General features: G+C 53.2%; 1 protein-coding gene across 2 annotated transcripts; it reads right to left on the bottom strand.

Annotated features, from left to right (window-relative positions):
* Positions 1-352: 352 nt before the first annotated feature.
* Positions 353-15,242, bottom strand: OTOP3 (otopetrin 3). Of its 2 annotated transcripts, none has more exons than XM_010387640.2 (7): positions 15,021-15,242; positions 8,863-9,279; positions 8,635-8,771; positions 7,311-7,369; positions 6,932-7,050; positions 2,868-3,682; positions 353-1,083 (listed from the first exon to the last, which is right to left on the bottom strand). In XM_010387640.2, exons 1-7 carry the CDS (start codon positions 15,037-15,039, stop codon positions 913-915), a joined length of 1,737 nt encoding a protein of 578 aa, XP_010385942.1. In that variant the 5' UTR covers positions 15,040-15,242; the 3' UTR covers positions 353-912. The 2 variants fall into 2 exon arrangements, with proteins under 2 accessions (XP_010385942.1, XP_010385941.1); XM_010387639.2 differs by having other exon boundaries at positions 8,863-9,246; positions 15,054-15,159.
* Positions 15,243-15,661: the final 419 nt, after the last annotated feature.

The following is a 15,661-nucleotide window of genomic DNA, read 5'->3' as shown; positions in this document are numbered from 1 at the left end:
CACCTACCCTTTCCCTTCCATTCCTGCCCCACCTGATGGCTCAGGAATCAGCCAGGGGCCACAGCCTGCATGGAGAGCCAGCTGAAGAATGTCACTGGGGGATCTGTTCTAGACAGAGGGTGTGCTGGGGAGGGGTGGGGGTGGAGAGACACGAGCCCCGACCTGTCTCTCCCACCTCCTCCCCTGGATCGGACCAAGGAAGAACTGGGTGACCCTCCTGGCCCAGGAGGACAGTCCCAGGAGCAGGACTGTCCCGGCCCCACAGCCCTACCCAAAAGGACCATTCCTTCCCACCATGCCCGAAGGAGCAGTTCTGTCCCTGGGAACAAATGCCACAAGCCTGAATGCAAAAAATCGATCAAACAAATAGGGTTTATGCCGCAGGAGAGAGCTGTTGAACCCTGCCTGGCACCTAATGAATGAGCTCATTAGGAGATAGATGTGTGGGGAAAGGAGCTGGCCTCCCAGCTCAGAGCTCTGAGCTCTGAGGATGTCCAGAGCCACACTAGGACCAGGTGCTCTTCTTGCAGCAGGGGGCAGACCCCTGAGGCCTGGCTGGACAGGGGCACCCCTCGCTAAGCTCCCCAGACTCGGTCATGTAGGTCTGACCCTCCCAGAAAGTAGCCGTGAAGGGGCCCCTGCCAGCCTCCTGGGGTGCACCGTTGGCTCGCTGATTGTGGTGGGAAAGCAGGGGGCAGGCATGTGCCCAGGCCTGGCCATGGGCATCAGAAGCTCAGTGTCCAGGCCCCCGCCCTTGGCCTCTGACTATAGGCCGTGTCCTCCCCTTCAGTGAGGCTCTGGGGGGCAGGAGGCCTTGGGAGCCTCAGGCTGGTCTCCGCACCTCAGAATGAGGCATCTGGGCTACCATCTTCCCTGCCTTGGCACGTCAAGGTTCTGCCGGGGTGGGCAGCCTCAGGCCCCCAGGTAGACCTCCACAAGGCCTCCCACAGAGTGCATGCGGTAGAAGACCCCCAGAGGCAGGCCGAAGTTGACGATGGTGAACCATATCTGGTAGCCGTAGAAATCCTTTTCTAGCCCATTCTCAAACTCCGGGTGTATGCCAAATGCAGGCATCATCCACAGCTGGGGGAGAGGATGTGCTGAGTTAGGGAAGGGCTCTCCTGTGCCCTGAGGTGCTCAGTTGAGGGGAGGCAGCCCCCAAACCTGCAGCCCCTTCAGTGCCACCCCCACCTCCCACTCAATCTTCCTCTAACCCTTGGGCTTTCAGCATGAGGATCTTTCTCACTCTACTGCAGAAGGCCTTAGCCATCCCCAGCCATCTCCATGAGCTTGCCTGTGGCCAGCCTGAACTTCAGATGGGTCAGGAGACCCCAGGCTGCCGCCACGTGTGGGAAGAAGCAGGAATTCCCAGCGTGCCACCTGCTCTGTCAAGCTGGGCACCCCCACCCTGTACCCTGAGCTCGGGCTTCACTCCTCAGCTAGCTACTTATTATTTTTATTATTTATTTATTTATTTTTTTGAGACAAGGTCTCACTCTGTCACTCAGGCTGGAGTGCAGTGGCAGGATCACAGCTCAATGCAGCCTCAACCTCCCGGGCTCAAGTGATCCTCCCATCTCAGCCTCCCAAGTAGCTGGGACTACAGGCATGCACCATCATGCCTGGCTAATTTTTATTTTTATTATTATTATTTTTTAAGAGACAGAGTCTCACTCTGTCACCCAGGCTGGAGTGCAGTGGCACAGTCTTGGCTCACTGCAACCTCTGCCTCCTGGGTTCGAGTGATTCTCGTGCCTCAGCCTCCCGAGTAGCTGGAATTACAGGTGTGCACCACCATGCCTGGCTAATTTTTGTATTTTTAGTAGACATGAGGTTTTACCATGTTGCCCAGGCTGGTCTCCAACTCCTGGCCTCAAGTGATCCACCCACCTCAGCCTCCCGGAGTGCTGGGAGCCACCATGAGCCACTGTGAGCCACTGTGTCCAGTGAGCCACCGTGTCCAGACTAATTTTAAAATTTTTTTGTAGAGGCAGGGTCTCCCTGTGTTGTCCAGGTTGGTCTTAAACTCCTGGGCTCAGGGGATCCTCCTGCCTCGGCCTCCCAAAGTGCTGGCATTACAGGTGTGAACCACTGTGCCCCGTCATTTCTGCTAGTTATGACCCCCTACCCCCTCCTACCTTCCTGTCCAAATTCTACCCATTCCTCAAGGCTCATATCAAACCTTCATGAAGCCTTCCTTGGCTATGCAGACCCGCAGTTCCTTTGCTGAGCTCCTAATGCACTTTAGAGCCAATTTATTCTCTGCCTGGCCCAGAGGTTTCGTTTCTGGGGTATATTTTCAGTGCATTGAGTGCTTGGGGTCAAACAACCCTGAGTTGTCCCAGCCCTGCTACTTACAGGCTGTGGGTACTTGGGCAGGTCCAATAACCTAAGCCTTAGTTTCCTCCTCTGTGAAAAGGGACAGCAATAGTGTCTGTTGCATGGAGTTACTGTGATGATTCAATGAGGTATGGAGATATTGCATGGAAAGGTGTACCTGGGATATCCACCAGAAACTGAGCAACCGTTATCAACATCTTCCACTAGGAGTGTCTTAGAAAATCAGGTACTTCCTGATTTCTTCCTTTGACCGAATCCAGGGATGATGAATTCAGTGGTGTCTTCCCAACTAGGTGGGAAGTAACTGGAAGGTAGACGTCTTACATATTTGTTTGCGAAGAGCACTTAGCCAAGTGCTTGGCACATTCATTCATGCCAGGCACCCTGTAGGGAACTGGGGGGACACTCTTAAGCACCATCAAGCTAGTTGGAAGAAGATGTGTCCTTGATCCATCCCTTCCTGAGTGAGGATTTCCGGGTCTGCCTGGCCGCCTCTATCCCCCAGACCCCTTAGCCCAGTCACTTACTGTGATATTGCAGAGGATGAGGAAGAGTGAGATCTCCTTGAGGGCCCGCCGCTTCCAGTTGAGGTGGCTGTAGGAGTGGATGTAGGCCAGTGAGGCCCGCTGCAGGCCCTGGCCCAGCTCTAGCAGGGAGCCTCTGCGGGGAGGCTCACCCTCCTGCTTTCTTGCCAGGCCCTCGGGAACTGCCTCCCAGAGTGGGCGCCGGTGCAGGCCCTCGATGATGAAGAGGTTCTGAGCGATGTGCTCCAGGATAAGCAGCAGCGAGTAGGCCAGGATGAGGCGGTTGAGCAGCTCATGCGGGCGCTTGGCCACAATGGCCACAATGGAGAAATAGGCGATGCCCATCTGGCCCAGTGCAGCACCCATCAGCAGCACCACATCCAGGCTGCGGGTAGGGTTCTTGACCGTGTCCAGCTCTCGCTCCTCCAGCCCGTGTATGGCTGTGCCCGCCAGGCATGCCAGGCTCATGGCAGGCAGCACAGCCACATAGAAGGCATAGTAGAGGGTGAAGTACTGGTAAGCAATGGCAGAGCCACTGGCCTCGATTTGGAAGAGCACAAAGACGCACACGCCTGCCAACAGCACCAGCAGGCCCAGCAGCAGTCCGAAGATGGCCCCATGCAGGTGGAAGGGCACAGTGCCAGGGTGGGCACCCATGTGGGGTGCCACGCGGCGGCCCACATTCTTCCACATGACAAACAGCACGGCGCAGCAGATGAGGCAGTACTCAGTGCTGAAGGGGTACAGCATCAGGAAGCCCCTTTGGAAAGCTTCACACGCGGTGGCATTGAGGCACAGACAGGTGTTGGTCTCATTGCCTGGCGCGGGGGGCAGGGTGGGAGGGCAGACATTCAGGCAGGCCCAGCTCTGAGGAGACTGGCTACACAGATCCCTCCCATTCCCTGGAATACACCAGAGCTGAAAGGGACCCAGTCGCTCGTTTTGTGGATGTGGAAACTGAGGAGATCAGAAATCCCACAGAATGGTCATTCTTTTTCAGAGGACTTGAGATGCCAAGCTTATGTAAAGCATTAAAAACATGATGCCAGCCAGGCGCAGTGGCTCATGCGTGTAATCCCAGCCCTTTGAGAGACCAAGGCGGGAAGACTGCTTGAGCTCAGGAGTTCAAGATCAACTGGAGTAACATGGTGAGACCTCGTCTCTACTAAAAATAAAAAACATGGCCAGGTGTGGTGGCTCACGCCTGTAATCCCAACAGTTTGGCAGGCTGAGGCAGGTGGATCACCTGAGGTCAGGAGTTCAAGACCAGCCTGGGCAACATGGTGAAACCCTGTCTCTACTAAAAATACAAAAATTAACTGGGCATGGTGGCACATGCCTGTAATCCCAGCTACTTGGGAGGCTGAGGCGGAAGAATGGCTTGAGCCCAGAAAGCGGAGGTTGCAGTCAGCCAAGAATGTGCCACTGCACTCCAGCCTGGGCGACAGAGCAAAACTCCATCTCAAAAACAAACAAACAAAAAACCAAAAACAAACAAAAATTAGCTGGGTGGCACACGCCTGTAATACCAGCTATATGGGAAGCTGAGGTGGGAGGATCACTTGAGCCTGGGAGGTGGAGGCTGCAGTGAGCCGTGTTCCCATGACTGCATTCCAGTCTGGGTGACAGAGTGAGACCGTGTCTCAAATAAACCAAAAACCGAAACCCCCAAAACCCTCACGTGATGTCTCTGGTGCCAAAGGTCACCTCCACAGATGACTTCCTGGGCTCAAGGGAAAACCCGTGGCTGTGACAGCTGAACCCAGCGATCGGCCTTAGCAGCACTCAGTGTCTGGCCATCAGTCATTAGTACCTTGGCATCGCTGTCCTTCAAAGCACACAGCATCACCTGGAAGAAGCTGGGGCCAAAAATATCTAACCTGAATCTAATCAAGATTTTGTCCATACTTCCCATTCCAAGGAAAGGTAAGGGCGAGGGATGTGAGTTAAACACTGCCAGGAGGAAGAGACCTGACAAGTCTCAAGGTCAGTGGGAAAATACCAATTTAGATTTAACCAAATGCATTGCGTGTTTGAACAAAATGTCTGTAAAAGACATTTCTCGGTGGCTCACGCCTGTAATCCCGGCACTTTGGGAGGCCAAGGCGGGCGGATCATGAGGTCAGGAGATCGAGACCATCCTGGCTAACACAGTGAAATCCCGTCTCTACTAAAAATACAAAAAATGAGCCGGGCGTGGTGGCGGACGCCTGTAGTCCCAGCTACTTGGGAGGCTGAGGCAGGAGAATGGCGTGAACCCGGGAGGCGGAGCTTGCAGTGAGCTGAGATCGCGCCACTGCACTCCAGCCTGAGTGACAGAGCGAGACTCCGTCTCAAACAAAACAAAACAAACAAAACAAGAAACACCCCCCCCAAAAAAAACAAACAAAAGACATTTCTGGGGTTAACTGGAGAAAGTGGGATATAGATTGATTCAGAGGACAGAACGAAGTTGAAGGATTTTGTTAACAACCGTAACAGCATTGTGGTCATGTGGGGGAATACATCTGTTTTTAAAGAGATGCACACTGGGCCCGACATGATGGCTCATGCCTATAATCCCAGCACTTCAAGAGGCTGAGGGGGGAGGATCACTTGAGCCCAGTAGTTTGAGACAAGTCTGGGCTCAGAATTTTTTTGTGGGACCCCATCTCTACAAAAATTTTAAAAATGAGCTGGGCATGCTGGCATGTGCCTGTGGTCCCAGCTACTCAGGAAGCTGAGGTGGGAGGATAGCTTGAGCCCAGAAGTTTGAAACTGTAGTGAGCTATGATTGCACCACTGCACTCCAGCCTGGGTGACAGAGTGAGACCCTGTCTCAAAAAAAAAAAAAAAAAAAAGATGCATACTGAACTATTTTGAGATATAATGTTATGATTTCTGTAACTTAAGTACTTTAGCAAAAAGTAAAAATAAATAAATATGGCCAAATGTTAATAATTATTATGCCTAGGTGATGGGTATGTCTTGTTCTTCTACTCATTTGTAATGCTTGAATTATTTTATTTTGTTTTACTTTATTATTTTATTTTATGACAGTTTCAGTCTTGTCACCCAGGCTGGAGTGCAATGGCGCGATCTCAGCTCACTGCAACCTCCGCCTTCCGGGTTCAAGTGATTCTCATGCCTCAGTAGTTGGGTAGATTCTCCCAAGTAGCGGGGATTACAGGCACCCACCACCAGGCCTGGCTAATTTTTGTATTTTTAGTAGAGACAGGGTTTCACCATGTTGGCCAGGCTGGTTTCAAACTCCTGACCTCAGGTGATCTGCCTGCCTCGGCCTCCCAAAGTGCTGGGATTATAGGCGTGAGCCACCGCGCCCAGCCTTGAATTATTTTATAATATCAAAATCCATGATGTCACTTGGCAAAAATTCTCTCTTTGCACTGCTTTTCTGAGAAATGCAAGCAGAGTATATAGAATGCCCACAGTTCACAGGCGTGTCGTGACTGATGCAGCGGGTATGTGAATGTGTGGATGTGCTGGGAGGGCTGGGCTGCAGGGCGTGATGGTGATGCCGCCTGGGGTGGGGTGGGGCATGTACATACAGGTGTGGCTCAATCCCACAGAGCAGTGTTCCCATGTCGGGTACGGGATGCAGCCTCTAAGATAGGAGGTGAGGCATATGGGACAATCTTGGGAGTATTTTTCTGCCCAGAAATCTTCTGTCCCACCTGGTTGATAAAGCCAGGCACCTAAAATTGTATTAGGAAGACATTCCTTTCAGCCCTGGAGGCTGTTGAGTTGCTTGCAAGTAAAATGCAAATACCATGGGTGGGGTGCATACCTGAAGGACTTAGTGGCTAGCTCAGCCGGGATCAGTGGCTAGCTTGCTGACGCCTGGAGTGGGGTGCAGGGCGTCAGCACCTGATGGGGTGGGATGGGGACCACTGGCAAACTTCAGTTTTCTGTTAATTCCTAATCTGGCCTCTAGAGTTTACTCCCAACTCTATAGACTTACTGAGCCTCACCTGTTTTAGGGAGTGTAGCGTGTGTGTGTGTGTGTGTGTGTGTGTGTGTGTGTGTGTGTGTTTCAGGGCAAGGAAGACCTGGTCTCCTTTCCATACCTGTGTATTTTTCCATGAGGATGCCAAGCTCAGCTTCGATCTCTCGGTGCAAGGAGTCATTGGTAACGGCCAGAACCCACAGCAGCAGGTTCGTGGCCAGGGTCAGCATCAGGCCACATCTGGGGGAAGTGCCACACTCTTCTCACACACCGTGGCTGGCTCCCCAGGCGCCAAACCTTCACCATCCGCTGTTGCTGGGCAACCACTCACTCCCAACCACTCACTCCCTAGTGTCACGCTGGCACTAGGACACAAGAGGCAGCCCTGGGGCCACCTAGGACACATCCCAGACTAACCTATAGCCCCAGGGCCACCCTGACCAGGGAAGTGGTGAGGAGGACAGAGAGGCCAGAGGGTTTGGGAGGGAGAGAAGTCTTACCTAGTGAAGTTGGTCTGGACCTGAACACAGTCTTTGCAGTGTTTCCAGAGCACCCAGGTCTGAAAGAGACAGGGCTTTGAGCCCAGGGACTGGTGGAGGTGGTGGGACCACAGTGTGAGTTCCTGGGGCGCATGCGTGTATTTTACAGTGAAAGACACAAGGAGAAAGACTGGGTCGGAATCTTGGCTCTACTGCTTCTTGCTGTGTAGTATTGAGTCAGTGGCAAACCATCTCTGAGCCTTAGTTGCCTCAACTGTGAAAAGGGACCAAAACACCCACCCTTTGCGGAAATGCCTTCTTGTTGGGGAAATAAGACAGTGGGAACAAAACACCCAACACAATGCCTGGCGACAAGAGAAACCTAAGAGGAAGTTGGAGATTGTATTCTTTTTTTTTTTTTTTTTGAGACAGAGTCTCACTCTGTCGCCCAGGCTGGAGTGCAGTGGCACAATCTTGGCTCACTGCAACCTCTCTGCCTCCTGGGTTCAAGCGATTCTCGTGCCTCAGCCTCCCAAGTAGCTGGGACTACAGGCATGTGCTGCACCCGGCTAATTTTTATATTTTTAGTAGAGACAGGGTTTCACCATGTTGACCAGGCTGGTCTCAGACTCCTGACCTCAGGTGATCCACCTGCCTCGGCCTCCCAAAGTGCTGGGATTACAGGCATGAGCCAACACGACCGACCGAGATTGTATTCTTTTTGTTTTGTTCTGTTTTTTGAGACGGAGTCTCGCTTTGTCACCCAGGCTGGAGTGCAGTGGCCCAATCTCAGCTCACTGCAAGCTCTGCCTCCCGGGTTTACGCCATTCTCCTGCCTCAGCCTGCCGAGTAGCTAGGACTACAGGCACCTGCCACCTGGCCCAGCTACTTTTTTGTATTTTTTTTTTTTTTTTAAGTAGAGACGAGGTTTCACCGTGTTAGCCAGGATGGTCTCGATCTCCTGACCTCATGATCTGCCCATCTCAGCCTCCTAAAACGCTGGGATTACAGGCTTGAGCCACCGCGCCCAGCCCTGAGATTGTATTCTTAAGAGGAGGTTTGTGCATCTAGGGAGTGTTTATTCAGGGATACGCCTACATACACATAGGCAGCTGGACTTCTAAGTGTCTACATTTAGTGCCACGGTGTGTGTGTTGATGCAGGAACCCATGGTATGTGTGGACATGGACACTTGTGTGACGGGCGTGGTGTGTGTGCAAAGATCCTGGGGCATTAGGTATTTGCCTATGTGGCTGCTCCTAGGCACAGGTAGTGGGAGGTGTGTGCACACCATGGGTAGATAGTATATGTCCCCGGTGGTGTGGGGACGGGAGAAGCCTGTCACCTGGATGCCGATGAAGACCATCTCGATGACAGGGAAGACAAGCTCCAGCTGTGACTTGCAGCGGATGTGGCTCACATCATAGCCCACTCGGAAGATGTTGAGGCAGAAGGTGCAGGTGCCGAAGAGCACTAGGGAACCTGGCCGGACGTGCGGGTGGGCGTTGGCACCTGCCCGGAACCAGCTCTCCCTTCCCACTCCTGCCCAGCACCCCAGCACCCTGACACTCACCCCGCACCCAGAGGGGCCCCGCGTGGGGATCTTGGTAGAGCACGGCTTGTGGTCGGCGGGTGGTGCTTGCCACGTAGTAGAGAAGCCAGAGCAGGGAGAGGACCTTCAGCGTGGCCAGCAGGATCCACACGTCGCCCAGAGTGACGGCCACTTTGTTGAAGATCATGCTGCAGATGAAGGCCCCGCCCAGGAACACCACGTTCAGGGCCAGGAACCCCGAGAAGAGTTGCCCGGCCTTCTGGGCCTGCCGGTCCCGCCGCAGCAGCAGGGAGAAATGCCGCACCAGCCAGGACTTCTGCCGGAGCGGGTCGGTGGCCGCTCTCTCCTCGGCCCCCATATCCACTCGGTTCTCCTTATGTGGGGCTGCTTCAGTCTCCTGTGCTTCTGAAGAAGGCATGGCTGTAGCCTCAGCAGGGGCTGGAGATGGAGAAAGGGTCCTGGGTTAACTGCCAGGCTGTCCTGGGTTGAAGTCCACCCCGCCCCTAACCGCTGTGTGACCCAGGGTCAGCTATGCGGCCTCTCTGGTTGGGACATTGGAACTAATAGCAGCTGCCCCACCTACCTTACAGGACCTGAGGAGGTTCAAACAGACCAGGAGACCCTGTGGAAGCCCCTTGCGCTGCACATAAACATGGAGAATTAGTTTGACTGGCGTGAGGATCACATCCTCCCTCTCCACCCCACTTCCTGACTTGTGCCTGATCCTAAAGTGAGTGTTGATCCTAAAGTGAGCCTCTGCCTAGTGCCTGGTCAGTTTCCAGGGCTGTGATTTTTTGCCATCAAAAGGCAGCAGTGTCCTTCCGCCTTCTGGGAGGAATTTCACCTCGGACACCAGGGAGGGCAAGTTCGTGGCCTCTCTTATTCTGACCCTGATTGGTTGGGAAATGATTGACTAAAATGTTTTGCAGAGAAGCATCCTGAGGCTGTGTCTGGGCTTGGTAGGAAAGAATGGTGTGATCTGAAACAATACTGTATTACGGGAATGTACAAGAACCTATACAATTACTTTTTTTTTTTTTTTTCTGAGACGGAGTCTCGCTCTGTCACCCAGGCTGGAGTCCAGTGGCGCTATCTCAGCTCACTGCAAGCTCTGCCTCCCGGCAGATCACGAGGTCAGGAGATCGAGACCATCCTGGCTAACATGGTGAAACCCCGTCTCTACTAAAAATACAAAAAAATTAGCCAGGCGTGGTGGCGGGCACCTGTAGTCCCAGCTACTCGGGAGGCTGAGGCAGGAGAATACAATTACTTTTAAGATGTCTAGACCAGCAGTCCCCTCCCCAGCTTTTTTGGCACCAGGGACCAGTTTTGTGGAAGACAATTTTTCCATGGATGGAAGGTGGAGGGATGGTTTTGGATTGAAACTGTTATACTTCAGATCATTGGGTATTAGATTCTCATAAGGAGTGGGCAACCCTTTGATCCCTCGCATGCACAGTTCACGATGGGGTCTGTGCTGCTGTGAGAATCTATTGCCACTGCTGATCTGACAGGAGGCGGAGCTCAGGGTGTCATGCTCCCTCCCCATCACTTACCTCCTGCTGTGTGGCCTGGTTCCTAACAGACCATGGACCGGTACTGGTCCGCAGCCTGGGGACTGGGGACTCCTGGTCTAGATGATACCCATCGATTTCACAGTAGGAGTTTCTTCTGGGATGAGGGTACTGGGATTGGGAGTAGCAGACTTTTTGGATTTACTGTTCTAGTTTTTTTTTTTTTTTTAATTAGCACAGTACTTATGTAATTAAAAGTAATTTTAGGTTGGGCATGGTGGCTGATGCCTGTAATCTCAGCACTTTGGGAGGCTCAGGTGGGAGGATTATTTGAACCCAGGCATTCAAGACCAGCCTGGCCAACACAGGAAGACACCGTCTCTACAAAAAAAAAAAAAAAAAAAAAAAAAAAAAAAATATATATATATATATATATATATATATATATATATATATATGTATGTATGTATATGTGTGTGTGTGTGTGTGTAATATATATATTAGCCAGGTATGATGGTTTATGCCTATAGTCCTAACTATTCAGGAGGCTGAGGCAGGAGGATGGCTTGAACCCAGGAAATCAAGGTTGCAGTGAGCTATGATTGGGCCACTGCACTCCAAGCTGAGTGACAGAGCAAGACCCTGCGTTTAAACATAAATATATAAATAAAATAATTTTAAAGTACATTAAAGGTTTAGGGAAAAGGTTCTGGGGTTGATTTACAATGTCTGCTGAGAGCATGGGACAGGCCTGGATCAGCACCGTGGCCATGCCCTTAACTTTGAAGGAACTGACTTCCATTTCTCTGCCCCTCCCCTCACTCCTGGAAGTCCCACGAGTGCCTGGCATAATGTAGCAAACACGATCTTTTACCCTCCTCTTTTCCTGAATGTCTCCTGCCATTTCCTCACCTCTCCCAAGCATTCATGCAGGCCAACCACTTTGTCACCACTTGCTTAGACCAGATTTTGGGGCATCCAATGACTGCGGCTCTGAGTCCAGCATACTGTCTCCACTGGACACTCCTTCTTCCTGGTGGGACTGAGATACTGTTGAGAGTGGGGACAGTTCTGCTGCTTCTGGGTGCTCTCCTGGTGGGGAGGCTGAGCTGACCCAGAAGGCTCCCTAGAGCCCCCCTGTTCTGCCCAAGCTCTTTCTTTGTCCTGCCGCTGCCTCGTGCTCTGGGCTCAGGGTTCTAGGTGCTCACTACTCCCATTCTCTTGCTTCCTAATGTCACAATCTCAGAGAGACATCTCCATCTCCATACCTCCTAGCAGAGAACTAGGTGCCTCTTTGCCTCTCCCCTCATCCCTTGCATTCTCTTAGGTCCCAAGCTTGTTCATTCCAGCTCAAAAGTTGCTCTTAGATTTTTATTTATTTATTTTTAGAGCTGGGGTCTCGCTCTGCGACCCAGCCTGGAGTGCAGTGGCACCATCATAGCTCAGTGCAACCTTGAACTCCTGGGCTCAAGTGATCCTCTCGATTCAGCCTCATGAGTAGTTGAGACTACAGGCGTGTGCCACCAAGCTCGGCTAGTTAATTTTTTTTTTTTTTTTTGGAGAGACACCGTCGAGTTATGTTGCCTAGGCTGGTCTTGAACTCCTCGCCTCAAGTGATCCTCCTGTCTCAGGTTCCCAAAGTGTTGGGATTACAGGTGTGAGCCACCATGACTGGCACGGATTTTTCTTGACCTCAACCACTGCCTAGTCTGGGCCCCCTGGTCTCCTTGCCCAGAGTGCCTCTCCCCTACTGAAAGTCCTGCAAAGGCAAATAATTGCCCTCAGTATAAAGTCCAAACTGCTGACACAGCCTGCATGGCCTCTCAAAATGAGAGATATATGATTAGTATGGGCCTGGACAAGGTTCCAGGTTCTCTGCCCAAGGCAGAGTAGCTGCTTCTGCTTCCTGGTCTGGCTTCAACTTACCCTTCTAGCATTGTCTTCAGACCTTACTACCCTCTCCTTGGGCTACACTATCTTGCTGCACTTCCTGGAAAGCCCCCAGTCTTTGCCTACACCCTATCCTTTGCCTTTAATGCCTACCCCTTTTACCCCTTGGGTAACTCTAGCTTGTGCTTCAGGACTTGGCAGAGACCCCGCCTCCTCTCTGCGGCCTTCCCTCATCAGCACTCCCATCTCACCCCACACTGACCACCCATTGTCCTCTGCTTCCATTAGCTGTGCTTTGCTCTGTCTCTCCCTTGAGACCTTGGGCTTCAGGAGCTTCAGACGTGCCCTCTATGCAACAGCAGAAGACCCTCACCATATCTGGCTTGAAAATGCAACCTCTCCAGGCTCCCATTCTCCCTTGGGCATATTCTCCCATTCTCCACCTGTTCCATATTTATACTTTCTGCTGTTCTCTTCTGGGGCAGATGGAGAACTAAAACTTGAGCCCCTTTTCAAGATTCTATAAATTATTTTCTCCTCTTTCCCAGTCCACTCTGTCATCCTTGCCCAAGTTCTGTCTCCTCCCTGTCCCCACCCACCTCCGCTGCCGTACTCAAGGCACCTGCCTCCCACATCCACCCAGGCACAGGTAGAGAGTTCTCTGTTTCTCCCGTGGTCTCCTGACTCCTGCCATCCCTCCTGGACACTGCTCTTCTTTCTGCCCCTCCCACCCCCGGCCACTCGCCCATCCTCCTCACCCACCTGGAAAGGCTTTGTCTCTGCCTAAGCCTTCTGGTGCTGCTTTGCTGGGGCCACTCCCCTCTATTGAGAGTAGGTGTGCCCTGTTTGGTGTGCTGTGGGTGTGGCTAGCTCCCATTAAGGCCTGGAATGCCTCCAGGACAGAGACTGGGTCCTGCTTAACTCGGACCCCCCAAACCTAGCGCAGACATGACATTCACCCAGTGTTTGCCAGCTGACTCTGGCATCTTTTGGGGAATTTTCAGCACCAGAGTTGTGGACAGAGACCCTTCCCATTAAACTCTTTCCAGGCTGGCTGGGGAGGAGACTCCAGATGATCTTTATTTTTCCCTCCTAAGCTCCCCCACCCAAATTGAGCAAGGCTGGGTCTCACTGGGATGCCTCCCTGCTCCACATCTCCCAACTCTAACTGCTTTACTTCCCCTTCCCCCAAACCTGCACCCTCTCCTCCGGCCCTGAAGTGGGGTAGATTAATGATCAAGAGCTCAGATTCCAGCACTTGTTACCTCTGTCATCTTAGACTACTGGGACTACTACAGAGAGCTACGTAGACTCTGTGCCTCAGTGTTGTCATCTGCAAAACGGATATACAATTATGGAATAGTAGCTGGTGCATAGTAGATGCTCAATAAAGACTTCCTGAATGAGGCTGACTGCAGTGGCTCACGCCTGTAATTCAAGCACTTTGGGAGGCTGAGGTGAGCGGATCCCTTGAGCCCAGGAGTTGGAGACCAGCCTGGGGAACATGGCAAAACCCCGTCTCTACAAAAAATACCAAACAATTAGCCAGGTGTAGTGGCATGCACCTGTGGTCCCAGCTACTCGGGAAGCTGATGTGGGAGGATTGCTTCAGCCTGGGAGGCTGAGGCTGCAGTGAGCTGTGATTGCGACGTTGAATTCCAGCCTGAGGGACAGAGTTAGACCCTGTCTCAAAAAAAAAAAAAAAAAAAAAAAAAAAAAAAAAAAAAAAAAAAAGAAAAAAGAAAAGAAAAGAAAAAGAAAAAAAAGGGATTAATGCCGAATAGGGGCTTTGTCAGAATGACATGATTTAATACATGCAAGAAGCACAGGTAGAGAGTAATGCCTGTAATGCCTGGCGCCCAGAAAGCTCAGTATTGGTTATCTCTGCATTTCCTTCCAGTTCTTTTGAGGTCCTGGAGAGCTGGGAAGGGTTGGGATTACTGGTGAATTTCAAGGGTGGATTTTATTCAGACTGGAGGCCTGGAGGGGACACTGGTGGACAAGGTTCCAGGTTCTCTCCCTCTGGGGTCTTTGCCCTGACAGCCTCCACGTCTCCCACCCTGGGGTCCAACCCTCCAAAGGCCGCTGGAGTGAGCCTTCAAAGGAGCAAATTTCGTCCCGGGCTGGGCAGGGGGCTGGAGTGGGCATGTAGGGGTCTCGGGCAGAGAGCTAGGGCAAGGGCGCCTGGAACTGACAAGCAGGACTCTGCCGCCCCCTGGCATGCCCCTGGGCGCGACGCCAGTCCAAGGGAGGGTGAAGACACCGGACTGGTTTGTGGGTCTCGGCTGGAGCGGTGATGAAAGCCGCGGAGCCGTCGGGCCCGGCGCCCGGCCCAGGAACGCAGGGCCGGCTCCGAGGAGGCTGCTAGTGCGGACGCCTTCGGGATTTCCTTCCGAGCCATTTTAGGGACTGCGGGGCCGTGGGTAGACGCTTCGTGCGTACCCCAGACCCAGCATCCAGACAGCCCCAACCAACCCCACACCCCAGGCCTCCGCTCCCGCTTTCTGCTATGTGGGCCCCGCCGGGAGGGGCCGCGCCCTGCGGCCCTCTGTGCCCCCCGGGTCCACCGAAAGGAGTAGGGACGCGGAGCCCGGGTTGCGGGGCGGGTAGAGGGGCCGGCCTCGGATCAAAGGGAGTTGACCTCTCCACAGTCACCCCACTTTCCCGTTCCAATCCCTGCATCTCCTTCTCATGAACCCCGCTTTTGGGGGTGTAGTATGTGCCAGTGTCTGGGGTGCGCAAGCTGGGAAAGTTCCGCCGGTGCTCCCGGCTTACCTGAGGCCGGGGCAGGCATCGCCGCGGGCTAACCACCGACTGCGGGCGCTGAGCGGATCGTCGGACCAAGTGAGACCGATGCCCGCGACGCCCTCCCCCAGCGGGACTGCGCAGCCGCCGCTCGGGCTCCGCGGCCCATCGATTTTTCTGTTGACTTTGGAAATCTCATTAATCCCTCGTTAATTACCCTGCCGGGGGCTCGGACCCAGAGGGTGCAGCCAATTGCGAGGCAGCTGGATAAGCGGGCGGGGCCGAGGGCTGTGCAGGCGCGGACCTGCAGGGTCTCCAACTCGCAGCCCGCCCTCGGGTGGGCTGGAGAGGGGTGCAGTGTTCTCAGGCCCGCGGTAAAGAGCTTGCAGGATTCAGGCCTCGCTTTCCTTTAATGATAAAGCTGGGAATGGACGCCCTCCCTTCAGGCCTGGAGTCGCTTTTTCCTGTACCCTACTTAGCCCCGGGCCCGGAGGCACCCTCACAGGACCCTGTGTTTTCCTTAAGTCAAACCTAAACTTGGTGGGGAAGAGTTGGAGCAGAGCGCCATTGTGACAGGGGTGGAGGCCTCCCCAGCTCCACCTGCGGCCTCTGAGAACTACTCACCTCCTTCTGCTGACAGCGTCCAGGCACAGTTTCCTCAAAGTCCCCTG

The sequence above is a fragment of the Rhinopithecus roxellana genome, chromosome 19 (assembly GCF_007565055.1).
Source record: "Rhinopithecus roxellana isolate Shanxi Qingling chromosome 19, ASM756505v1, whole genome shotgun sequence".
NCBI lineage: Eukaryota > Metazoa > Chordata > Mammalia > Primates > Cercopithecidae > Rhinopithecus > Rhinopithecus roxellana.
Note: the sequence above shows the minus strand (reverse complement) of the source record. Positions and strands in the feature narration are given on the sequence as shown.